General features: G+C 32.0%; 1 protein-coding gene across 19 annotated transcripts in view; it reads left to right on the forward strand.

Annotated features, from left to right (window-relative positions):
- The window catches only part of LOC124364387 (calpain-A), a 177,101-nt gene that overhangs the window by 143,653 nt on the left and 5,865 nt on the right, over positions 1-27,583 (forward strand). For 18 of the 19 annotated variants that reach the window (XM_046819803.1, XM_046819820.1, XM_046819815.1 and 15 more), the window contains one exon: positions 25,004-25,134. In XM_046819803.1, the coding sequence (XP_046675759.1) occupies positions 25,004-25,134 (131 nt within the window). Of the gene's footprint in view, positions 1-2,377; positions 2,389-25,003; positions 25,135-27,583 lie in introns of all 19 variants that reach the window. The other variant, XM_046819821.1, reaches the window with a different exon arrangement.

Consider the following 27,583-nt stretch of genomic DNA (forward strand, 5'->3'; position numbering starts at 1 on the left):
GGCAAAAGACTGCTTGCTGATTCTAGCTCCGGCTTCACCAGATGGCTGATGGGGCTGGGCAGGGATCAGGTTAAGCAAGTGATTGCCTTGATCACTGGACACGGCCACTTCAGGAAACACCTAAACACTCTAGGTTTACGAAATGAGGACTCGGAGTGTAGACTCTGCAATAAGTCTGAAGAGACTGCAAAACACATAATACTGGACTGCGAGAGACTGGGAGCAAGGAGAAGGGCTCTTTTCGGTGATAAACAACCAGGCGACGAACCAGATGCTAGTATCGGGGAAAAGCTTCTTAGCCTAATTAAGGCCACAAAGATAGGCTTACCCCTCTAACATCAAAGGGGCACACAATAAGCTCAGGTTGACGTGTGAGGATCTGTGAATCCACCCCAATACCCCAACGCAAAAAAAAAAAAAAAAAAAATTATAATAAATTAAAATTTACGTTTTTGCAATAAATGTAGTGATATTTTTAGTGTAATAATAATCGCAATAACGTTTTGTGCAATAATTAACACTTATGCAGAGAATGATGTAGAGTTATACTGTTTGACGTTATCTGGTGATAAGGCTCTTGTAATGTTTGTACACGGTGTGTGAGTGTGGGGCACTAGTACAGTGTCTTGTTTGTTACAGGGAGAACGACACGGAGGTTGGACTCAAGGAGATGGATGACAGGGTGAGTGTTTACACAACTACCTCTATAGATGTGTTTATTGTACAAGATACCATCATCAAACGTATGATCAGAAATCTGTATTTATTTCAGTCAAGAAAACATACATGTCAGATAATACAGTATGGTATATAATAAGTTCACATGAGTTTTATAATGATATAAAAAGCTGAAATTGGTTAAAATACATTTTATTTTTACTTTTAAAGTAGTTGTTTGTTGCAATCTAGAACTCTTCAGTGGTGTAGATTGAAATATCTCAAATGCATAGCGTCTACTTATGGTCTTAGAATCACAATTTATTGTCTTGTGGAAGCATGTTGAATAGTTTTCCTTTAATATAGGAAGGTTTCTTGAAAAAAAGTTTAGTTCTGTGCATTGATAAGGAGAAGTCATTGCCATAACGCGTGTGATGGTCTGTGATGAGATACAGAATTGTTTGCTGCTCAACCATTTATTGAACAGGTTTTCAAAACTCAAAAGAGAGCAATCCGAATTCTAATAAATTAAAAATGTAATCAATCATGTGGTGGTAATTTTTTTAACTCTCCAAGTTTTGACAGTGAGAAGTATTTACATAACAAAAGTCTTAACTCAAACTTATAAAAGAATACAGTCCAAACTCTTTATCTCCCATCCTAATTACACAACACTGATAGTCATTCTCTATCTGTGTCTTAAATTGGCACAGAACAAGCCGTTTTAAAACATCTTTCTCTTACAATAGTTAGCTTTTTTTTAATAAGAATAAGAATAAGAATAAGAATCATTTATTCCATTGATCTGTTTACAGAAATAGGACAAGTCATTTTAAAATTACATACATTGTTAGAGCTAAAAATTACATTAACACAAAAGTGTTGTAAAAAGTTCACATGAAATTTAAGTAAAGTAGCAATAAATAAAAGTAATTATAGTTAGTTATAAACTAAAACCTAACATTAATATGGCAATTCATGAATTCCTCAATGCTGTAAAAAGGATTTTTCACTAGCCAATCATATAACTTTTTTTTAAATATTTTAAAGGAAACAAGTCTCGCATCATCAGGCAGCTTATTAAAAAAATTTATAAAATTTAATTTAAACGAGCTTTTAGTTTTAGCTAGTCTGTGAGGCAATATATCAATCTTATTCCTTCCCCTAGTGTTGTATTGATGGATCTCCTGTCTTGTATGAAAAAGATTCAAATTAGATTTTGTATACAATAAAACTTGAAAAATATAAAGATTTACTATTGTGGGAATTTGAAATTGTACAAAAAGAGGTTTGCAGTGTTCAAGTGGGTTGGCTCCTCCAATATTACGAACAGCCTTTTTCTGTAGCACAAGAATGTCAATGACATGTGAAGAATGACCCCATACAAGTAGACCATACAATATGTGCGACTGAAAAAGCCCAAAATATGCCAATCTTAAATACTCTGGACTAACAAAACTTTTGAGTTTCCAAAGTAAGTAATTTACTCTAGAGATTTTGTTACAGACAGTATCTATATGAGTTGACCAGTTTAATTTTGAGTCTACATTAATTCCTAGGAGCTTGACCGATACCAAATTGATTTCCTGTTTGAGGCTTAAAGTAATACACTGTGTTTTATCCAAATTGCATGCTAGCTTATTTGCTGCAAACCATTCATAAGCCCTTTTCTCAGATTGTTGGGTAATTTGTGCCAAACAGTCTAAATTATGATGACTAGAAAGTAAGGTGGTATCATCAGCGTAAATCACTGAATGAGTATTGAGGTTTTTAGGAAGATCATTAATATAAACAATAAAGAAAAAAGGCCCAAGAATAGAACCCTGTGGAACACCAGTTTCCACGGTTTTCATTTGAGAGCATTTATTCCTGACACATACATATTGCAATCTATTGGAAAGATATGACTTAATAAGTCTTAAAGCACAATCACTAACACCGTAAAATGCAAGCTTATCAAGAAGAACATCAACAAGGACACTGTCAAATGCTTTACTGAGGTCACATAAAACTAATGAAGAGGAATCCTTTTTTTCAAAAGCCTCTAGGGTATGATCAATTATGTTTAATACAGCCGAAGTTGTAGATCTTCCCTGGCGGAAGCCATATTGACTATTTGAAATTAAATTATGAAACTCAAAATAGCCATTCAGCTGGTTGTACATAATTGATTCAAAAATTTTAGAAAATATAGGGACAATTGAGATTGGACGATAGTTATGTACACAATTTTTGTCACCTTTCTTAAACACTGGAGTAACTTTTGACACCTTTAGTAAAGGTGAAAAAAAACCCTCATTCATGCAGTTATTTAATATTATCGCTAGGGGTTCACTTATAAATTCAATAGTACTTTTAATAATGAAATTCGACAACCAATAATAGTCCATAGCTTTTGAATTTGAGAATTTTGACACAGCCTTTATAACATCCTCGGCTGTAACTGTTAGCCAAACAAATGAATTTTGATCAATCATTCGTTCTCCCAGAAAGTAATCAGGACTATGGTGACTGGGGGGAATTCCTTCACTAAGCTCTTTAATTGAGTTTATGAAATACTGGTTGAATTCCTCAGGATCCAAATTTACATCTTGACTGTGTGTAGGTGAGTGTTCATTACTAATCACCTTCCAAGCAGCCCTGCATTGGTTAGGAGCTTTACTAATATACTGCTCAACTGCAACTTTTTTTGCTAGTGTTAATTCATTCCTATACCTTTTTTTATGTTGAATATATACATTATAAGCTGCCTGAGTTTGCTCTGACCCCCTTAAATTCAAACTTTTGTAAATTGTGAATAATGCAAGCATTTCATTTCTTGTTTTGGCTAGTTCCGGTGTATACCACTTGACAAGTTTAGTGTTATTAGACCGTGATTTATTTGAGGTTTTTACTAAGGGTGAGCAATAGTGCCATAAGTCAACAAATTTTTTAAAAAAACTATTAAAAAGTGTTTTAATGTCAATTTTATTTTGTTTAAAATCATCTATCATGTCCCAATTTTCTTTCTTTAAATAATAAATAAACTGATCCAGACTTTCATCACTGTGCCTTCTAATAAAACCATTACTAGCTTGCAACATGTTTTGATTGTTCTGTAAGTGCTTTGTGGAAAACATTTTTAAAAAAAGGGGTACATGGTCTGCAAGACAATGTTCACCAAGTGTAGTAATAAATAGCTTTTTATTAAAATTAACAATAATATTGTCAATGCAGGAATTAAAACGTGTAGGTTGATTATTTGTAATAAAAAGATTAAATGATCTGAGAATGTTACTAAATTTAGAAAAATCCAAATTACCATTATCACTATTACCCATTTCAATATTAAAATCCCCAGCTATGAGTACCCTCTGGTTATTAATTAGTAACCTTTTGACAGCATGCTCAAAACAGTTAAAAAATTTGTTAATATCTCCATTTGGAGATCTATAAATGCTCACAATCAAAATATTTTCTTGTATTAATTTTATACAACATATTTCAAAATCTAACTCAAAATTAAATTTAGATACATCAACAACAGAAAATTGTATTGTATTTTTAACATAAATACCAACTCCACCATTTTTCCTAGTTTTTCTACAGACTACGCTGGCTGGAGTAAAATTCTCTGGTACAAATAGATCTACTTGATTTTGTTTCAGCCAGTGTTCTGATATACAAATTAAGTTAATATTTTTTTCTTTACATATACTTTCTAACTGCAATATTTTGTTTCTTAAACAACATACATTTACTTGCATTAGTCTAAAAAAATTGTTGAACCTTTGTTACAATTTTCTGAGACACTCGTAACTTTTTCACTAGCTACATCAAACTGGGAGGAGCATATAGGTAATTGTGGATTTTGTTTGCAGAGGGGAACAACATTATGATTAATCAAAGCTGGTGGTGGAAGAGGGGGAAAATCTTCAAGAGATGTCAAAGAGGCCGACAGTGTTTGATTATGAATTAAAATATCAGCTGAGAGATCATCCGTTGCCGCAAACAGAACTTTTGGCTCACCCACAATGTCTGTTGTTTGGTCTAGACTTTGATGAGTAGTACTGCTGGCATTCTGACTTGCACTAATAGGATCTATAAATGTCTGTTCATCTGACGTTTTTTTAATATCAGTCTTTTTCAGATGTTCGGTTATTATATGTGCAAGATGGTGTTTTCCTGATAAATTAAAATGGAGTCCATGTTTCGTATGATGATGTCTCTGCATTGATCTCAAATCAATAAAAGAACCTGCATTTAAACCGTCTGAAATAAGTTTAAGGTTATTGTTTAATTTCCTGATTGCATCGTTCAGAAATGGTTTATCAAACCTAAAAGGGATGCTTATTAAACTTAAATTTGTAATCTGTGTAACTTTACTGAAGATTTCATAATCAAAACTATTGGGTTTGTTGGATGAATTACCAATGTCATCAATGTTGTTAGTTCCAGCCAAAAATATAGCCTGGTCATTGAAAGTGAAATCTTCTGTCAGTTCTAGGAGATTTTTTGCAACATAATTAAATGGTGCTCCAGAACTACTCACTACTGTTACCTTGTATTCACAACCAAGTTTATTTTGTAAAATATGTCCCAAAAATCTTCCATGACTGTCCGCCACCAACATTACTCTTTTCTCCATTTTATTTTGATCAACTTTTTGTTTCTTCATCACCTTGTTATTTTGAATTTTACTTTTAGTTCTGTGTCGAGTTTTAGAAGGTCCAGTAAGTGATATTGAAATGGGGGCTTTTAAATTGTCGATAGAGTGGATATTTTCAACACACTCCAGAGGTTGGAAGCTATTATTAAGGGGAATTGAAAAACTAGGTGGCAGAATTTTTTTTTTAGTTGTCTTTTTCTGTGTTTTGGAAGATTCTTTAACTGATGGGGAAGATGTCTTAAAATATTCCATAGATTTATGTTCACTTTTTTGCAATTTTATTATCTCTTCTTCTCTTTGGAGTATTAGTGATTGAAGATATGAATTTTCATTTAATAACCTTTTTATTTCAACATTAGCGTCAACTAAATCCTTATTTATTGTATTTATTACTAAATTAAGACTTTCTATTGATTCTGTTAGAGTTTTATTAATTTCATTATTTATTTTAAGGTCATCTTCTTCTAGGGATGCAATAGTACTAAAACCGTGTTGTCCATTTTGAATATTTGAGTTAGACGAGCAAACTTCACAAATCCATTCTGATTTGTGTTCACTTATTTTATTGAGTTCATAATTATTCACACCAATACATTTTATGTGATGCCACAATGAACAGCTACCACGACAAAGAATAGATGGAGACGTTTTTGTAATGTTTTTCATACATATTCCACAGGGATGTTTTACTATTTTCCTTTTCATTGTATTGATAAAAAATAAAAACTCTCTAGTTGTGTATAAGTGGCAAATGACAAGTCTATAGGAATAATGTATTTAGTTAAACAAATATTAGTATGAATAAAGTCACAATAAATATAAAAATAATAACAATAATAAAATTTTAAACAATAATAACAGTTTTAAAAATTTTAATATTATTTACTCATGAAACACACTTATTATTAGTCTGCTTATTTACAATCAAGCAACAGAGAGCTTGACAGTTGAGAGATAAGGATGATCTAGTTGTCCATAACTCACAGCAGTACAAAGGTCAAGATTCCTGCCAGCCAGGCCCTCCTTATCAATATCGCTGATAAAGATCCCCCTTATCTCTAAGCAATAATCTTGTTCTTATTGGAAAATTAAAATAGTTTTCTATGATAACTTCTCCACTGTTATTATTTTTGTTAAAAATGTCACCTGATACCAAACCAAGCCGACTTTCTTCACAGATTGGTGTAAAAAACTTATATACTTTCTTAAAAGAACCACATAAATTTTAACTAAAACACAGGAGCAAACTAATAATAACTAACTAATAAACTACCTTTAGTAAGGAGGAAGATTCCTACATGAAAGGCTTTTAAAAAAACCATTAAAGAATATATGCTTAAACCTGAAATTTACACTTTTGGTGATTTTTGTCCTAATTCACCAGAAAATAATTTAAGAAAGAAAAACTTCAGTTGAGGTTTATAATGATGTAAAACTGCATAATTCCACACTGAAATGGAAAAATTTATTTGTAGCGAGTTTGAAGCGTCTCAAAAACTCCTGCTAGCCCCCACTCGATTCAACTTGTGTTGGTATGTCAACTGGTTAGGGATTCACCTCGCTGACATTTTCAAATATCCAATGGTTTCTGTAGCGCGAGATCTGGAGATTTGTGGAAATATCGCAGAAAGTTCATTCTGTCAATATGTGATCGAATTGTTGCACATTTTCAATTTTTTCCAGAATTGCAGTTACAATTGAAGATCTTCCGCTTCTGTGACCATCATGAATAGATGTACAAGATGGTTTAAACAAAATCATAATACCACTTGAACACACTCGTACGATTCATAGCTTTATCACTATATGCAGTTTTTATGTCATTATAAACACAGGCAGTGTAGCCAACATGTAGAAAAAAAATCCCTCAGAGAGTGAGAGCTTCAGTACACTTACTTTTTAGATATGCCTCGTATTTTAAGTGAGACATATGAATAGTTTTTTCACATTGTATTGTTCTAGGGAGGAGTAAGTTAATTTTATGGTGAAGTCTATTAAATTGGTAGCCCTGCAACTAATAAAAATACTAGTAGTTCCGAAACTCTTCATTTAATTGTGCATTGTAATATAAATTAGTCAAACTGAAGTAAATAAAAATATTAACCTTGCAGATTGGCTTACAAAGGTACGCCAAAATATGATTGGATTCTCCATTCATCCTTTTTATCATTTACATTGTTATTAAAAATTTAAGTCTTGATTTTGTAAATAACTTTCTTGTTACTAAGTATAACTGTAATGTTTGTATTTATGTTTTAATAGACTACTTCCCACATTATTACTCTTATGTAACTTTTACAGTTAAACGGCTGAAGAACTTACAAAGTAATTTTTTAGATTTCTGTTCATTGATGAAAAGGATGTAGGAAGTGTTAGTTTTATTAAATCCCATATTTAATTACTTTTCTTGCAGTGCTAGTATGTTAATTGAACATTTACCATCATGTATGATGTTCACAAACATGTATTGTCCTGTTTCAGATAAAACATGTGAGTTTCTGGTTTAGTATTAGTGGATGTCCACTCGCTAATTTGTAGAACTGATATCTCTAATTAGTTAGTGTTGCAGTATGAACATACTTTGCTACAGTGGCATGTCAGAGACTGTGTGGAGTAAGCCACACAATAATTTGTGTCCAATTTGGGGGAGGTCTTGAATACCTGTCCGATCAAAATGATAAATTTTGTGTAATTGTAATGCAACATTCATAGTCTCAAGTGTAATCTAAGTTTTGAATGTGCATAAAATTTTTGAGTTTTAAACCAATTAATACTGTAACATGTATTTTAAAATCTTTGTAAATGTATCTATAACAATTAAAGAGGTTGTAGGGCCAACGAAAATGTATTTTAAAGCTTATCAAAATTACAGCTATGAGAAGTTAAATTCATTGTAAACGTTCTACTTTATACAGAGCATTGGCCATTAAGCTATAAGATAGTGTTCGCTCCCCTATTAAAGCTACCCTGCTATTGGCTACTGGCAAATCAGTTTCTGCCACCTCATAGATAACTCTACCAAGCATTTTAAAGTATAATAATCATATAAACTAGCCCAATCCTTTTGTATATTTGCTTTGTATTCTCATAAAAGAACGTACTGCATCTAAATTTTGATTTGCGGAAGCGTATGCCTATAATGACATGGTATTTAAGCCATTATTGCTGTTTTGTATTGTGCAGACTTCAATGGAATTAGTTTGTGCATTTGTTTTTATTTTGCTTGTAATTTTGTTACATATTTTAATAAATCTTTACTATCTATAGTGTTTAGTAAATAAATATTTAGGTCGTATAATTTGATATGTATAGTATCAATGCTACTAACACGTTGTGGATGACAGGACCGGTACTACCACGGAGGACTTAGGATGAGGACTGTAAAAGCCAATGTGGTAATATTTTATGTTGGTTGTGAGAGGGTTTTCTGTGTTATTCCCAGCCAAACTGAAATAGAATCCTAATCCTAGAATTAATACATGTTTTAGGAGTAGGTAATTTTGTCTTTGACATGATTTCCCAGGAAATGCGATATGCATTATTAAATTACATTTTTCCAATACAAAACTAGTAAATGTGTTTTGTTTCTAACCTTTTTACACTTCAACAGGTACAACGTATTCTTTGTAAATAAATCAATACTCTGATTCAAATAAATTAAATCACTGATTGAAAAAAGCAAATACAATCGTTAGATACTTGTAATAAATCATTAGTACCGATAACAAACGTCCTAACGTGTAGTTTCTGACTAACATTATTCATCATCATTATTGGACTATCATGATATTGTCTGCAATATAGGCAGTTTTCGCTTTGTCTAACATTTAAAAATGCATGAATGCCTGAAGAATTTCTTCAAATTGTAAAGTAACCTCGCTAATTGTTGGTTTGGCTTTGCTTTTCAAAGTATAATCTCTTTAGAATCTCTGAGTTATTTCTTTTATTAACAGTTATAACTAAGAACATTGTTCTTCCAAAGATATTCAGATTATTGGTCTGAGCTGACACAATATTTTATGTCAGAAACATACTAATTTGTTATTTTAAGTATCAATGAAAATTCACTAGATTTTTTTACCTGTAGTTTAATATCCTATTACTTCATATAGCATCATCTTCTTCATATTAATAGAAATTGTGTTAGTAGCGTTTTGGTATTTTAAATAATAGTTCCCTAGTTTTTATTAACACTAAACATTTTTTGATCATATCACAAACATAGCCTTAATACACCCTCAGCTATTTACTCACCATAATTTACATAATTAATGTGCCGTTCGAACATCATCATAACACAATCATCAGCAATCATAACAACATTCCATAACATTTAACAATCAACTGTAGTTTAATACCTTTTCTATACAAGTCAGACATAACTGTTTGTACTCAACTAAACCATTGACAAAGTGGATAATCGAAACTTGCGCAAATTGCTCTTGCACAGATCTGTGAAAACATACACAACTGTTAGTGTAACAAGACATAAATCATGTCAGGTGCAATACACTACACAAACTTTTGGTCCTCTTCAGATCAACAAAGCAAAGTTGTAGCTGTCAACGAATTGACAACTCTGTGCCAAAAACCAACAAACAACTCACATTCCAACTGCACAAATGACTTTTGTGTGCAAAAGTTAAAATTATTACTTGACATTTGTCATTCTTGTGTTGTTTTTGTATATTAATCTAATATTATCACATTAACAATTATGGATGTTTAATTTATACCATCTAGTGGCTTTGACTGAATAGTAAAATAGTATATCTGCTAGGCCAACAATATTAATAAAGAACAAGTTTACAAGTCCAAAAATAATAACTTTAAATTACTAATTTACATTGTTTATGTATTTTGAATCTAGGTACTAAAAACAAGTCCTTTATATTCTCCAGATAAGGATTTTATTTGCTTCCAAAGAAATTTTGACTTAATTTGTAATTAAATATTTTAAATAATATAAGAACAAAAGTATGTATGTTATGTGTGTGTTTCTTGCACAATTGAGATGTAATAAGTTAAAATCAATCTCTGGTTAGTTACAAAAACAACCATAAGAGCCAGTGCAATCATTAAAAAATAGAGTTAGTTCAATGAAATTAACACATCAATATAATACGTTCACTACTTTCTGTATTGCTGTAATTTCTACAAGGAACTATTTTAGTTGAGCTGGTTGTGTGTTGTTGCAGGTAATAGAGCCGCCACAACCCGCTCCGGAGATGAAGAAGGCCGACGAGAAGGTGAAGGAGTTCTTCCGCAAGCTGGCTGGTGAGGACATGGAGGTCGACTGGATGGAGCTGAAGGAGATCCTTGATTACGCAATGCGCAACGGTAATGTAGCTAACACTGGAGGAGAGGGTCTTTCATTCGTACATCGGTTTTTAATGGGTGTTTTAGTATTTCATAAATGATCAAAATTGTCTTTTATAATACATTCATCGCACTATATTTTATACATTATAAACCTTAAAAAACTAATAATAGCACATATGCAGTAGTAGTCATGTTTCAGTACTATTAGGTACTATTAGGGAAATTTAACTAAATTCCTGTATATCATTCCACAATTTAATTTTTGGCTAATAATTCTCCCAGCTTCAAAATGGCAACTAAAATACTTGACGCTAGGAAGTATTAGTATGCATCTAAATCCGCCATACAAAAATCGGTGGTTAAAGTGTTAAATTTGTAAAAATTGTTGTTTTAAATGTTATTACAAATTTTATTAAAATATATATGTTACCGGCAATGTGTACAATTCAGGCATTGTATGGAATACCTAGGCATTGTATACATTGCCGAGTGAATCCAGGCAAAGTATGAAATAAACTCATTTCTTAACAATTGTACAAACTTTGCCTAGGCATTGTGTATAATGCCTAGGCATTATATAGAATGTCGAAAGTTTTGCAGGCAAAGTATAAAATGAACAACATTGTTAAAAATTGTTTATTGCAAATAACAAACATGAAATGTATTAAACATAGGATCTGAAAATCCTCATATTTTACTAGAGTAAAATTTAAATTACTTGTTACAGCAGGAAAGAGAACTATGGCACTTCGAGTTGCATTTTCGATTGTTTTTAACACAAGCACATTGTTTGGTTTGACATTTAGTTTTGCAAGTGCATCTCACAAATCCTTGGCCGCTTCCTGTTGACTGAGCTGTTGCAACGGTACGAAGTCCTGTTTCTTGATCAGGCACGTCTTCTACTCGAACTAGGCTTTTTTGGCAAACTGTAAACTGTGACCTTGCGTACAGTTGTTTCAAAACTCCGTTGGCGGTCCCTAATTTGTAAAACCCATCTTCTGTCGTATCCATGACCACTGCCAGAATATTTCTCAAGTCACCTCTTCCTTTGTCAACGTCAGGAATTGGAACACGAACAGTGACTCCTTTGGTGACGGGAAGAAACTTTTTATCGGAATTAGCTTTCATTTTCTTAGCTTGTTTTTCAAGACAAGCTTTTGACCTCTTCCTCTCTTTATCAATATTTTTCGAATTAAAACAAGGGACACACAACAGGGTTTTTTCAGTATCATCACACCCCTGAATTGAATGGCCACATGAAATATGTATGTCCGCTAAACATTTTGTGCAGTTTTGTTTCTCATTAGTTTGCTGCAAACAAACGCTACACATTTGTAGAAGGCTAGAACTGACCGAGACATCAACGGTTGCCTAATTAACTTCTGAAGTGTTATGATCGGTTTGGAGTGGAGGTTCTAGACTTGACATTGTTTGTGTTTCTGTTGTGTGCATGTTATTAACCACTCTTTCCAAATCTTCTTCGCTGTTAATGGAATCCAAAATGTCTCGAGGCAGAGAAGATGTTGTAAGACCGACCTTTACTTTACAGCCGAAGAGAGCCTCATAGGGCGTTCTTTTGATTCCTGAATGTAAAGCTCTATTTTTCATAAGTTGCACAAATCTCAATCCCTCACTCCAACGGTCAGTTTTTTCATCTTGCATCCAAGTCGAAATCATGTTTTCAATATCTTGGTTTGTACGTTCTACACTACCCTGACTTTGAGAATGACGTGGTTGGCCATGAACGATTTTTAACGTAGGCCAATAATCTTTTAAATTGTAAACTATTTTGTTTGCAAACTCCCTTCCATTGTCTGACTGCAATATACTTGGTGATATGCTACTTCCTCAGCGGTTTTAGTTTTGAGAGGCTTAAGAATCACAAATTTTGTCAAATGATCCTGATAGACCATTATGAACTTAAACTCCCTGTCGGGCTGTGACTGGAAATCAATTAAATCTACTTGACAACGAGAATTAAATTCTGATGAAATCAGGGGCTTTACTACCACTCCTCTTTTCGAACCCTTTTGTTTCTTCTGACATGGCTCACACAAACTAATATATAGCTCAACATCATGACGTGTAACATTTTTGTACTTAATATCTAGCTCTTTTAACATTCGATCTCTTCCACCATGACCAATAGCTACATGAGCTTCATGGAGAACAGTAAATAAATCTGAATCGTGGACATAAAATTTTACAACACTGTCTCCTTGTTTTAATGGGTGTATTAGTTTTTGCACATTTTCTACGATCATTACATCATACCTGTTGAGTAGCCAGTAGTGACGAGGTTCCTTTCTGGGCTTGGCCTTGGCTTCTTCGACCTCCAACACCAGCTTCTTATATTCGTCTTCAGTCAAAAAAACACTATTTTTAGCACTTGCATTCCGAATTTTTACAAGTTCGGCACTAAAACGAAGTTTCATTAGCGATAAACGATCACTAGAACTACTGATACTACTGTTCACTTGTGACATTTTCAAGCAACAATACAGTGGCACGACAGAACAGAACTGAAGCGTAGGCCTAGCACAATACTGTGGTGTGACGGAACAGAACTGAGAGCAGCGTTATAGAGGGGATGGGCGGGGGGAGTAGGTGAGGCAAGCACGTTGTAACTTGAAAACAATGGAACAGACAGATTTTTAACTCTGCCTGAACTCCAGCAGGCATTCTATAGAATGCCTAGGCAAAGTATGAAATGTTTAAAATTTCACACTTTGCCTGCTTACTTTTGGCAATGTATAGAATGCCTAGGTATTCTATACAATGCCTGATTTTACACTTTGCCGGTAACATATATAACAACAAAACTTAAACACAAAGCATTATGAACAAGTAACCCCAAAAATTATAAATGTTTGGTACCTTATTTTTTATATTGGATGAAACATAATTGAGAAAAATAAATTTTACTGGTCTTGTTCAAAAGTATTTATGTAAATTATATATGATTATTTAAAAAATAAACTGTATTTTCTCAGTTATTTTGAATACAATTTTATCAAAATAAGGTACGAAGCAATTAATTTGTAGGCCAATTGTGAATATATATTTTAATAATTTTAGACATTTGTGTGGTTTGAAAGTAGTGATCATTTTGAAGCTAGTGGAATTATTGATATTGATCACAAATTAGGCCAAAGGAAATAGGGAGTCGTGCCAAATTAAAAAAACTAACTTAATAAATAAAATAACCCCTTCATGGTTTATGAGGTAATATTACGTTCATAGTGATTGCGGAAAAGTGTGCTACTGACGTAATTGCCTCTGTAAGAAAGGAAAAATTCAACAAAACAACATACTTTTAGGTACAAAAATACTTTTATGTTTTGATAAGGGATTAAATAAAAAATACATACAGATGGATGAAAAACTAAGCGTTTTAGAAAAATGTTTGTACAGGATTTTATATTTGTTTGGTGTTTAGGAACAATCCCCTATAATATTGAAAAATTGTTGAAGCACTTCATGTTTAAAATTTTATTATAGTATATTAATATTCTAAAATATTATGGAAAACCATGATTGTCTGTGAGTTATAATGTTACTATTTGAGGTTTTTGTGATATTATTATGGTTACGTTAAAATGCATGCCATGCCGTTATAAGATAAATAATCGTCTATTAAAATTACGTACAATAGTAAAAAAATTAATTACAAGAAAATATTTCCACTTGTCAAAATTTTGTTGGTATCAAATTTTAGCTTAACATTATATTAAAAGTAGTTCTTACTTTTATATACTTCTAAATATTTTACACAGTTATTAATATTGAAGATTAAAAAAAAGAGATGACTAGGCCTAGTAGTTCCAGTACTGTAGTTGAAAATAATATTAAATCTTAAAATATTCATCGTAAAGATGAACCAAATAAGGTACGAGTAATAGCTATATTAGTTTAACTTAACCATAACCCTATATTTTAATCAGGTATGCACACATTTATGATATTTTATGCTGTATGAATTACCAACTCAGAATATTTTAATATCGTTTACAATTAAAATATTCAAAGGGAATATTCGACAAATTTGGGCTATCAACAAAAGAAACGCAAATGCATGCAGTTTTGATGAAATGAAATATAGCCTAGTTATGGAGTGGTTTGAAGCACTAATAGCCGTTGCCACTCGCTGCAGTAACCATGTATCAAAACTTACGTCATAATCATAACATCGTCATTTATCACACAGCTTGAGCATTTACTATATCTGCGTATCCTACGTAAATGTAACTTGTTCTTAAACAGTTAGTTGCCTGATTTGTTCTAGCCTTTCCATAGCTTCAGCTACATGCTTTAAATGTGTTTACAGCTTTGATTGTAAGTTTGATTATTAGGAAAAACCTAAGTTTTGCTTCTTACTGTTTGTTTGTCTTGTTCATTTGAGTTTCTATTTGTTCTTGATTTATTTCCTAGTATTATTGAATTTCTCCCTTTGTGTTATTGTCAGTTCCCTGTGTGCCATTTTAATTGAGTGATAGAGATTTACTGATAAGAAAATCCAGAGGATATAGATATCTTTAACCCGGATATCTTACTCGCACTGGTATAGGTCAAATTCAATTCATATATACATATCTAAAGTAAATTTGTAGAAATTGCAATATATACTGTATGTATGAGGTGAATTGCAGTTTGAATAAATTCAATTAATGAACCTATTTTGAATCATTCCCTACATGAGACAAATAAATGAATGAACAAAGTGATGGTTTAAACTCAGGACCAGCTCCAGTAATTCAGTCATTTTTAATCATATTTATAATAGATTTAAATTATGACAGAATATCATTTTAGTACCGTTTGCAGGGATATACGTAAACACACTCCTTGCCGTACATGCCAGAAAACATAACCAGAACTAACTTGAAAGCTGTTAGAAACATCTCAACAGATTAACTGTTTAAAAAAAGTGAAGCTGCCCATCTTGATATAAACTTTTTAATAAACTTGTTTAATTTTGTTTTGCTTTAACATCTCTGATATAACAATCAGTTGTAATCATATTGGAGTTATAAGATGTCTAGTTGACATCATGTTGAAACAATTCTAACGCAGTTTAAATCTCAAGATTTAGACATCTCTGTGAGTAGTCATCTTCAGTGAAAATATGTTAAGATAAAATTGTATTGTGTTCGTTTTTCAGCAATAATTTTCTTTTCTTATTAAACCTCTTGGAACTCTTATTATATCACTCAATACACTGCCAGATACGCTCAATACACATGTTATGCATATATTTTATGACCTATGGTATTTAGCTACGGTACCTAAAATGTTCAATTTAGAATTTTTAAGGTATGGAAGACATTTCTTTCAGTTTTGGAAAATACATAATTAAGAAAATGTATAATTTTAAAACATGTTTGTTTTTGGTTCCTAGAGCATTTTGTATTTTTTAAATGATTATTCAGTAAATGATAACAGTACTTTTTTACTCATTACTTGTAAACACCATTTGCTAAGTTTATAAAATAGTTACTAAAATACATTTTATTTGGTGTTTTATATTTATATTTACAATATTTTACATTCTATGTCAAGGTCAAAACAACTCAATCTTAAATTATAATTAAAATAGAAGTTATGGAACTTAACATTATATTTGTTTGAAATACACAATGGCTGACACAACAATGAAGAACCGTGCTCACCTATGGAGTGAAGTAGCGAATTAAGGATGTCAGACTCAGTTCATATGTGGAACGCAGTAGGTTAGTAACAATTTTCTTGAAAGACTTAGATTTAATGTAACTAATAAAAATTACACAGATTTGCAATGTAAATTTGTATTTTGTGGGAGACTTTTCAGAATCAAAGATTTCACTTCAGGTGACTCCACAAATAAATATTTACATTGAATTAAAAATTTGTCCTAATTGCTCCAAGAATATTCATGACAAACTTATTTGAACATTTTGCCTGAAGAGTGTACTTGATGTACAAACGTTTCGGGCATAATTGAATCATGTTTGGTTCTTTTATGCTTTAGATGATACATAAGCAATTTCACGTTTAACCTCAAGATTATGTACATATATAGCAAGTGTGTTTACAAATAAGATGTTGATTTAAAATAAAAACACTCATTACATCTAACCCACACTCGGTAACATCTTGAGACTGACAAATTATTTAAGCAGTAACCACAAAGGTAATGGCTAGCTTACTGAGGGCAAACAGTATTAGCTGTAGACATGTCTCAAGATACTTACAGCAAGATGGCATAACACATGTTTAAGTCATACCAAAAATAGGTCTTGGTATACACAGCAGGCAATTATTATTGATCTTACTAGCAAAACAAATAATTTTGTTTCTACATCGCCCTGGAACTGGTCCTGTTTGAATCATTGCATGAAAGTGATTAGGTCACGTATACTTGATTATTTCTTGAGTCTGAAACGTGTCAACACTTTACTATTTTCAAAATTTTAATGACTACAGTTTTATAAATTGTAAGAGGTTGTCTTGCACTGTTTTGTTTTTGTTACAACTTGACCTACGTTCTGGAATATCCCATGCTCTGCGTCTGTGAGTGTGTTGGTGTTGGTGCGTGTGTGCGTAATGTGTTGTTGTATTCTAGAGGTATCATCCTCGTCACCTCTTGGGGGCGGAGGCGACAATATCATCACCAACCTGCTCTCGTTGGTATGCGGCTCCTTCTTTCAGGACTCCCCTCTGGCCTCCGTCTTCGGTAAGGATCCATTTGTTCGTCCTTGGTTACATCGTTTATCGTTTGGTGGTGGATAGTTATTTTTGTCACTGCCTTGTATATTTTAGATTTGTTATAGTTTAATAAAACTTGCTACAACTTTATGAAGTGTATCTCACAATGTTGAGATATATAGACAAGTTCTTAAAGATTTTCAGCATCACTGGCTCTGCTTGGTTTTGCCAACTTCCATGTTCCAGTAGATTAGCAGTTACTGCTCTTCTCTTAACATCTTTAACAATCATTCTTCCATATCGCCTTCATTTTCCCAAATCACACCAGTCACTCAATCATGATCCTTTTTAACATCTGTTTTCTCATCTTCTTTTCTATTACTTCACTCCATATTCTGTCTCCTACAGAACCTCATCTCATTCCAAAATGTGTCACTTTTCTCCCTATTCATCCATGTACTGTATGATCTCGAGTGTCCTCTATATCTACTTTCTTTCTCCCATACTATCAAGTCCCATCTCATTCCAAAATGTGTCACCTTTCCTCCTCATTCATCTCTGTACTCTATGATCTTGAGTGTCCTTCTTTATCTACTTCCCCCATACTTTCAAGTTCCATCTCATTCCAAAATGTGTCAGTCACCTTTCCTCCTCATTCATCCATGTACTCTATGATATTGAATGTCCTTCTTTATCTACTCCCCCCATACTGTCAAGTTCCATCTTATTCCAAAATGTGTCAGTCACCTTTCCTCCTCATTCATCCATGTACTCTATGATATTGAATGTCCTTCTTTATCTACTCCCCCCCATACTGTCAAGTTCCATCTTATTCCAAAATGTGTCAGTCACCTTTCCTCCTCATTCATCCATGTACTCTATGATCTTGACCATCCTTCTTTACCAACATTCTCTGATACTATCATGTTCCATTTCATTAATCTTCCATTACCTGATACTCCTTTTGACCAGCTCGTCATCTTCCCATCTAGCACCATTGTGAAGAGTATAAGCACACTTCTTCCTCTCAGTCTGTTATTCTGTCCTACAGTCATCCCGACCTCTCTTTTCCTACCTCTCATATTTTCCAATAAAGACAGTATAGGAGATCTTGGAGTATAATGGAAATGAGAGGAGTATAATAAGCAATGTCAAAGAGTATGTGAAAATAATGTGATTTGTACTGTTAACTTTAAGTCTATATAGTTATTTTTAGAGGAGGAGTATAACTCAATATGTCATTGTTTGTTATTTTTTAAACATTTGATTAAAAAATTAATATCATTATGTATAAAAGATTACTCCTATTCTCGTTATTAAAGCCAAAATTTGCAGCAGACCACTACAAGTGGGAAATCGTAATACTGCTTAGCTCATATTAGTTACCCTGTGTGTATAAAAGTTTAAGAATTAAAGGCAAGTGTTTCTATCTTTATTTGTGTTTCTAAGACACCATTCTAATCTCATAAGTTATAAATACAGAATATTGTCTATTGTCTACCTAGCACTCTCAGTTTTTCCCAATTTAATCAGCTATTTGCAAGTTGTCATAGTTCAAATAACTGGAGTAACAATTATTATTTTGAGTTAACACGTTCACAACAATGTGAACCCCATCAGGTACATGCGATCTTTCACATCCATTGTCATGTACCTGATTAGATACACACTGGGCTTTTGCAAAGTGTGTTGTTCGCCGGATACGGTTAACATTGTTATGCAGTTACTTATTGCGTTTTTATTGTTTGCCTGTTAGGGTTTGTTAAATTTGATCCCGCACTTAAATAAATATCTCAGATAATCATGTACCCTGTAGGGCGCACAATTGTTTAATTTTGTAGGTTACACGGATAAGCATTAAAAAAAAACATATTGAAATAATTCTTCTGTAGCAAATAGCGAATGCACTCTTTTCTCATTATACTTAAACATTTAACATTAAAAAACAAATCTATTACTGTTTGCCATTATTATTGAAAAGTGCGGAAATTAATCTTCATTCTGAATGCGTTTAAAGATCCTAATATCGTATTTAATTTAAATTTTAGAATGATATTTAATTTTTATTTTATATTAATCAGCCAGCAAACAGGCAATGAAAAAGAAGTAGAAAAACAACAGCCTGCATATCACAATCTAGTTTTGTAGGATGGCCAGGTTCAGGATTGTATAGAAGTATGATTCACATGTGGCAGAAATGAAGTATTTTTTATAGAGAGCAGAAGTGTCATTGATATACACAGTGCAGTGAAAATTATTAAAACTAACAACAAACTTCTCATTACAGTTACAAAGTAATTTTTACTGTCCATTTGTTTTTCATGGTGTGAAATGGATACCTCAAAAAAGTAGAAGAATTAATGATATGAGGTTTGGGAAGTGTGTTAAAAAAGGTGAAGCAAAAGAGTGTTTTTTTTCTATTGGAGTTATTACCTTAAGTAAAAACAATTTCCAGCAAATCTATATTCCTTGAAACTGTCTTTATAGTCACTAACAAATTAATGGTAAAAATTGGAATCTTAACTAAAATGAGCAACAACCACCAAGTGTATTCATAACAGGAAAGTATTCACGAAAAAATTAATGAAGAAAATACCTTCTTAACGTTGTAAGTGCATATTACCACACTGTATGATATATTCATATTTGTTACATTACAGCTGAATAGATTATTCAGTACATTTTTAATAGGTTTACAGCATAAGAAAGATTTATATCTTTCCTGACCAAACTGGAATTACTACTTTGAAAGTTAGGAAAATTTGTAGCAATGACAGACGGCTGATATAGTCAGCTGTTAGTACGCTTTAAATTGTCACTTTTTTCTAGTGCAAAATGTCGTTTGATGGATATGGTTTTGTTGTATATTATAATTTCTGTTCATTAAATTTTGTATTGTAGCAGACATTTTGGTTTATTTCCTCATATTCGTATCCGAGATTGTTTGAAAATAGTTTATTTTAAAATAATATTTATTAAGCACTTGTTCAGGTAGTCTATGTTATTTTCTTATTGTAACCAATTTAACATGGCTATTGCTTTTTCCATTCATCAGTTTAGTTTTTATTCTAAATAGTATTTGGGACATTTTTCTTGTTCAAAATTAAATTTGGAAGACTTTGTACATTTTAAGTTTTTATCGATTTATTTTGAAAAACATGTACCTTAAACGTGAAAAAATGATGTTAAGCATTTTATTACTTTCTTGGTCAATAAGGTTTCCTTTTATTTGACACAATAAGAGTTTTTTTTATATATAGTATCACATTTTTTTATGGAAACTTGGAATTATAATACATAATAATTGAGTATAATTTTTATATTTAAAAAGTAACATTTAAGATGAGTAATATGTTTGTTTGAAAATGGCCCATTATTTTAATGTGATTGATTATCATCATTTGGAGGGTTAAAATTTAGAGAATATTTGCCCAAGCCATCCATAATATGCCTGCAGATGTGTGTTACTATAGTACAGTTTATAGAAATTTGTGTACATTAAATTAAATTAATTTAATTTGTAGCCTGTGTTGATAAGAACAGAACAATTAACCAAATTACAAAACCTTTATGAGGAGATGTTATCCAGTGTATTTTAAAGAAATCTCACATTTAGGATTAATAATTTTTACTAATTTTGTGCTGGATTACTGATTTTATGATTTCCGATTATTGTAAAGATGTTGTGAAAGTTATCAGATATTATTTTATAGGGGTGATTTGTATCAAACTACTTTTGAAAAGGCATTTATTTTATTGTATTGTTTTGCATTCAGTGAATATTGGTAATTATGATGTACAAGAGAATGTTGTGAGTTGAATGACCTGTTTGTCATTAGTGTTTTATTGTTTGTTTCTTAATTCCACTTATGCCAGCTTCAGCATTTCTGTGCAATTCCTCTGACTTCATTTCATTCCATCATGTCATGTACAAATTTATTGGCAGACCTGTTCTATGAGTAATGTATTCTTTTGTCTACAGGAGGATCTTCGGGTAAGAATTTATCTCTTTAGCATTCAACTAACAGTTTCTACAGTTTTCGCCTGCAAAAAATTAATTTAAAAACTCATTTTTTTAAAGCTGAGAATATGAGGGAGAACTGTTTGTCTCTTATAACGTAAGCCGGTTTAAAACAAGAACAATTTTAATTTGTTGACACTTTGTCAGTGATTTGAAAAGTATACGATTACACTGTACTAAATGTAGAAATAATGAGTTGAAGAAAGATCGGTAAAGTGTATTAATATTATTTATTCGGCCAATTTTTAAAACTTGGGTGAGTCGGTCCTTATGATATTTTCTAAATAAAAATTTAACACCTCTTTATTAACAATTTAAAATATTTTATAAATGCTCTGGTTCATATAGATTAAAGAAATTTTCTTTGAAATATTTTAGTCTCTCTTTGGGAAGATATTTAGTCCAGAGATGTTACTGAAACCGAGTTCAATTCACCCAGTGAGGTAAATGTCTTCTGATTGAAGGTAGCTCTCTCCACAATAAGACCGGAATAGTAAATGTGAACAAGAACCTTTAAAACATGACACTGACTGTGTAAGCCGAAGAACTAAGATTAATAAAAATAATTTGTTGGAGTTATAGTTGGGTACCTCAAGCCTAATGAAAATTAAGTAAACAGTTCTTGTTGCAGAAGATTAAATTATTTTTCAGTTACTATCCAATTCAGTTGTGCTCTGTATACTGCTTCATAATTGAATTGAAAATTTTGATTTGTACACTTCCTTTATTAATTTTAATCTAGTGTTTTTTATATATATATTTTATTTAACAGAATTTATGCATTATTAATGTTGTATGTTTAATGTTGTAGTAATGATAATATGTTCATGTTGACCTATGTTTTTACGCCATTGAACGTATTGCTTGAGAGTTTAATCTGTACATAAGATCAAAAGCTGACTTGGTAGTTTCAGTTTGTTAGCTTGATTTTTCTGCAGTATCTTGTAGTGTGCTCAGTAGTTTCAGTCAACATAACAGACATTATGTGAGTTTGTTACCAAATATTACAAGCTTAAGTAACATACAACTTAAATTGGAATGTTTGTTTAAAAACACTCTACACGAAATATCGGTTAAAATATCCTTTAACGTAGGTAACACTTGCTCACACAACTGTAATGTTTTAGATACATGAAAATCTGATAAACGTGTCTGTAACGTATGCACAAAATAATAATACCCGTACAGTCTTGAGTAAGATAGTCTGTTATGTAAAAAATGCTGAACATGTTTTGAGTTATCATAACCACTGCAAGTATGTAAAATATTATGCACTGCATTATGTATAATAGTGATGCTAGGAGATCACAAACTAATAATTCTTGTCGAATTTGTTATCAGAGCCATAATTCTACAACTGTATTAAATTAAAATAAGCATTTAAGCTCTGGATATGCGGATGTTTGGACCAATAACTATTTTGACGCATGTGGTCATTATTATTTTAAACATCAATACTTACAAAGGCTATCCAGAAAGTAGATTATATTTCACTCTGTAGCCCCTAGGGGCAGGACTATCGCTGCTATTTTGATGATGTCAGGGCGTTTCTCCATTCAGTAGCTGTCTTGCCGTGCTGGTGAAAGGTTACTTTTGCTCCTTGTTGTTTTACAATAGCAGTTTAAAATGTGTGATACAATTGAAAATCCAGCATGTTATGAAGTATGGTTGGTAATAAGGTTTTTGTTGGCTAAACACAATAAACCAATTGAGAGTTAACGCCAACTCAGTGAAGTTTATAGGAACGATGTGATAACTGAATCTGTTTCCAGATTCCAACTGTAAAACACAAAGTTTGAAAATCGTTGCTTTAAAATGAGAAATTTAACATATTTATGGGATGGACAAGTCCAGTTAGAGACAAATCCATATCTTACATAATTCCGAGTAACTTAATTCCGAGTAGTCAGTGGTGCATTGGGTTTAAAAATGGCCAAACTAATGTGCGTGATGACGAACGAAGTGGACGGTCAAGCATTGTGACCGATGAAAATGTCTCTAAAGTCGATAAGAAGATTAAAGAAGATCGCCAATTCACAATAACAGAATTAGTTAGCGCTTTGATGACGACATGGAATTAAGGGAGGACGTGACTACCTGGTTGAAGTCTCAGGTGGCAGAATTTGATAATGGTGGAATTTCAAAACTAATTCACCGCTATGATAAGTGAACTTACTTTGTTTATATCAAAACGTAATCTACTTTCTGGATAGCCCTCGTTTTCATGTTCATTGAATACTCATTAATTATACTTGCTAGGATATACTTAATTACATGCTATCATATAAACCTAATCCAATTTATTAAATTGCTGTAGGATTCAGTATAAATTTACGAAGTACACTAGGTAATACGTTACATTAGGTTGTTAATTTTTATAAAATAAAGACACTTAGAAGTAGAATCATATTCATTGACTAATTCTACACACAAATCATTATTAACGTTATGAAGAATCTTTCATTGATGTTGATACACTTTCTCATCTCTGATTATAACTCTAGACTCCAATTTTAATTCTTTGTTTCCAGATTCCAACTGTAAAACACAAAGTTTGAAAATCGTTGCTTTAAACTGAGAAATTTAACATATTTATGGGATGGACAGGTCCAGTTAGAAACAAATCGATATCTTACATAATTCCGAGTAACATAATTCCGAGTAGTCAGTTCTGTTGAAATACTTTTTAGTATGATGGGTTGTATGTTACTTAAACTTATTATTGTTATGTTCTAACAAATGAATGTTTTTCCTAATCAATACAATAATTTGACAACTACAAGAAGTTTTTTTTAAATTGTATTACACAAAACCAAGTGACGATCAAAAGTGCTATAATTATTAATGTGAGATGATTTTTTTTTATAGTGCCATTGGTGTAGATATTTAAAATATTTACAGTGCAATGATTGATTGTGTGCTTAAACAAAGAACAATTCTTTATTACATAATTAAATTATTTGTTTTTTTATCATTCAAAATTAATTTTATAATAGTAGTATAGATGTAGATTTTGTATAAGCACATTCTTAAATTGTGGTCCATATTACAAACAAGGTGAAATGAATCAGTAGCTCAAAAATAAGATTACCTTTTATATTAAAGTACATTGACAACAAAATTAAATCTGTAACCTTGAAGCCATGGAGTTACTGCTTGTTTCAGTACTTACATTACCATGAAATTACAATTTTCCCTTAGAAATTCCTTTAGGTTTAGGAGTAATTGAAAATCACTAGGAATGAGATAATAACTGTAAGGGTGGTTGTCGAAAACATCTAAGTTGTTTGCACATGTTCTTCCTTGGTTCAACAAGATACACTAGTTCATTACAGATGACACGTTCATACATTTCTACCATACAAAAGGACAGATATTTTTTGCTTTTCAAAACCAAATTTGCATTTCTGATCATATGTGCATTCAATAATAATTTTCATTCTATATGATTATCTACAGCGGTAATATTATCTACATCAATCTTAATCTTGAAATATCATCATTGTCAGTGAATTAAAATAATTGAATAAAGTGGTTCTAGAAGTTTATAATTTTTAACCATTGCAATGAATTCTATAAGTGTAGTAAAACCCTCTTCAATAAGTTGCCTTAGCTTGTTTGTTGTTGGTATTGATATGATGATGTGATCATATGCTTATTCTCTCACATAGATACTGTGGGCAAGGGTGGATTCTCTAAGGACATCTGTCGCAGCATGATCGCGATGTTGGATGCTGACCATTCCGGCAAGCTGGGCTTTGACGAGTTCAAACAGCTCTGGATCGACATCCGCCACTGGAAGGTTGGCAGAAATGATATATTTATTATGGGTATTTGTATTTTCTCATAGTCCTCCGAATTCTGATTAGAATATAAATGCTGTATGAAACATACTAGATCTAAACATCTTGACTAAAGAGTTTGGAAGATTCTGAAGAAAGTACAGCCATATTTGGAATAGTAGAAAGATTTTATTTGGCAGATGACCAAAAAATTTTACTAGTTAAAATGTTTACTTAAAAAGTTTAAACAGAAGCATTTTCTTTTTAATAAGTACTTTAACGATATAATGCAAAGTAAAATCTTTAACACTATTTAATTTTTGTTAAAGAAAGAAGTCCTGAACTTAAGAATTGGTGACACAAGCTATTTGCTACTATGAACTAACAAAATAGTAAATTTATTTAAAATATTGTTTTGTTTTTCTAACCTAAATGGATCCACCTTTTCACAGTGTTGGATAAAAAATACATTATTAGATATACTGTAGTGCTTTTTTTAAAGCTTGGTATAATTTATAAATAAACTGCAGTGAAAACATAATTAAAACCTTGTACAGAATAAATTATAAGATACTTTTAAATAATATTAAATGTTTATGTAATAAGTGTTGTTTATATATACTGTATTTCAGTATTAGTACTTTAAGTGACTGACAACAGGTAATATTATTTCACTTGTCTGGTTGGTTCTTGAGATGGAAACTAATTGAGATTATAGTAGGGTATTTAAAAAAAATAAAATTGCTAAATGTATGGCACTAAAATTCACATTCTAACTCATTGTTGATTAACCTGGTAATGAATTTCAACTAAAAATACCATAGTGTAAAACAACACACAAGAATAATAATGAAATTATTCTTGTTATTGTTGGTAGCATTCAAACCCTTGCCTTTTATAAATTTTTAAAAACTCAGGAGTGAGGACAGAAAGATAGGGTAGCTCCCGCCTAATTGTTCATTCCCCAACTAGTTAATGAAAAGTTACAACACTGTGACCCTAATACTGGAAGGTAAGTAAATCACAATCATTGCCCTTTTGTCTGCCTTGTCTCTATTTTTACTGTTTGTCTTAGCTCAATGATTCTGTTTATACTGTCTGTTTTATCTCAATGATATTTCTTTTATCTGTCTTATCTCAATCCTACTTTTTTCTCTCTTATCTTAATGATATTTCTTTTGTCTATTTTATCTCAACTTTTCCATATGTTCATCTTAATTTTCAAAAGTCTTTCCACTGGTACTTTGGTATGAAGGTGCCAACTCCATAAAAGTCCAGAATACGTTTCCCCTCATTACTTGGTAAGAAAGTGCTATCTTTACCATATGCCTTTACATAGGCCCTCTGATGATTGTTAAGAGTTGCCAACAACATTAATGTCCAGGTTCTCACCCTATTGCTTGGTAGGAAAATGCTATCCTCCCCATATGACTCCCCCTGGTGCTTATTATGAGGGTGCCAACTCCAGACGTGTCTAGAATATGTCTCCCCCATTCAAGGTTGTAGCCAGCAAGGAAGTTCAGGGGGTCCAGACCCCCCAAATTAAAAATTTTTGTAGTAAACCATTATTACAAAAACCATAAACCTAAATAATAATTCACCTATACCATAATTCTGCCTTTTTTTTTTATTTTGTAATATAGAGATTATTTAAATAATCCAGTATTACTCACGTGTACTGCTGAAAGATCGTTCTCAACAAAGACACAGGTCAAGAACTGTTTAAGGAACAAAACTGGGCCTTACTCTCTGTCTGCTATGGAAAAATATAAGTTGTCTGGGCACCCTAAAATTTTTCCTGGCTATGTTCTTGTTTGGGAGATGTTTGAGTTCAAGGTTACAACATGTCAACACTGTTAGTACCAAGGATGACACGGTAGCGTATTAATACTTTTTATGTAAAAAGTAACATTTTATTGAGAAAAATTATGTTATTTAGCAATGTTATGACTATATACGCCCGTGTGTATATTATATCAAGAGTTGTAATACAAATATTAGGTCAGTGTGACACGTGTCCTTACTGTTAGTGCCGATGATGCCACAATAATTTTCATTGCAATAATTTTCTGCTTTTAATATTTAAATTAGTCTGCACGAATGCTGATGTCTCTTCCTCGCCTGCTAATATGTCTGTAAAATCAAACTATACTTACAGAGTATTAAATGATGTTAGTATTAATGAATTAAAGTATAGACTAAGCAACACTGACTGGACAGAGGCAATTGCTGGAGATGATCTTGATGTAGCTTTTAACAACTTTATGGAAGTTGTGTCTCACAACTTTAATGACTGCTGTCCTTTGAAAACTAAGTTAGGAAATAATCTTGGCAATAAGGTACTAAAGCCCAAATGTTGGTATACACCTCTGTTAGCTAAAATTAAGATACTACTTGATGTAAGTTATGAAAAATGTAAAATTAATCCTGACCTATTAGAAAACCATAGGAGAATTAAGAAGTTATATC

Source organism: Homalodisca vitripennis, chromosome 6 (assembly GCF_021130785.1).
Source record: "Homalodisca vitripennis isolate AUS2020 chromosome 6, UT_GWSS_2.1, whole genome shotgun sequence".
Taxonomy (NCBI): domain Eukaryota; kingdom Metazoa; phylum Arthropoda; class Insecta; order Hemiptera; family Cicadellidae; genus Homalodisca; species Homalodisca vitripennis.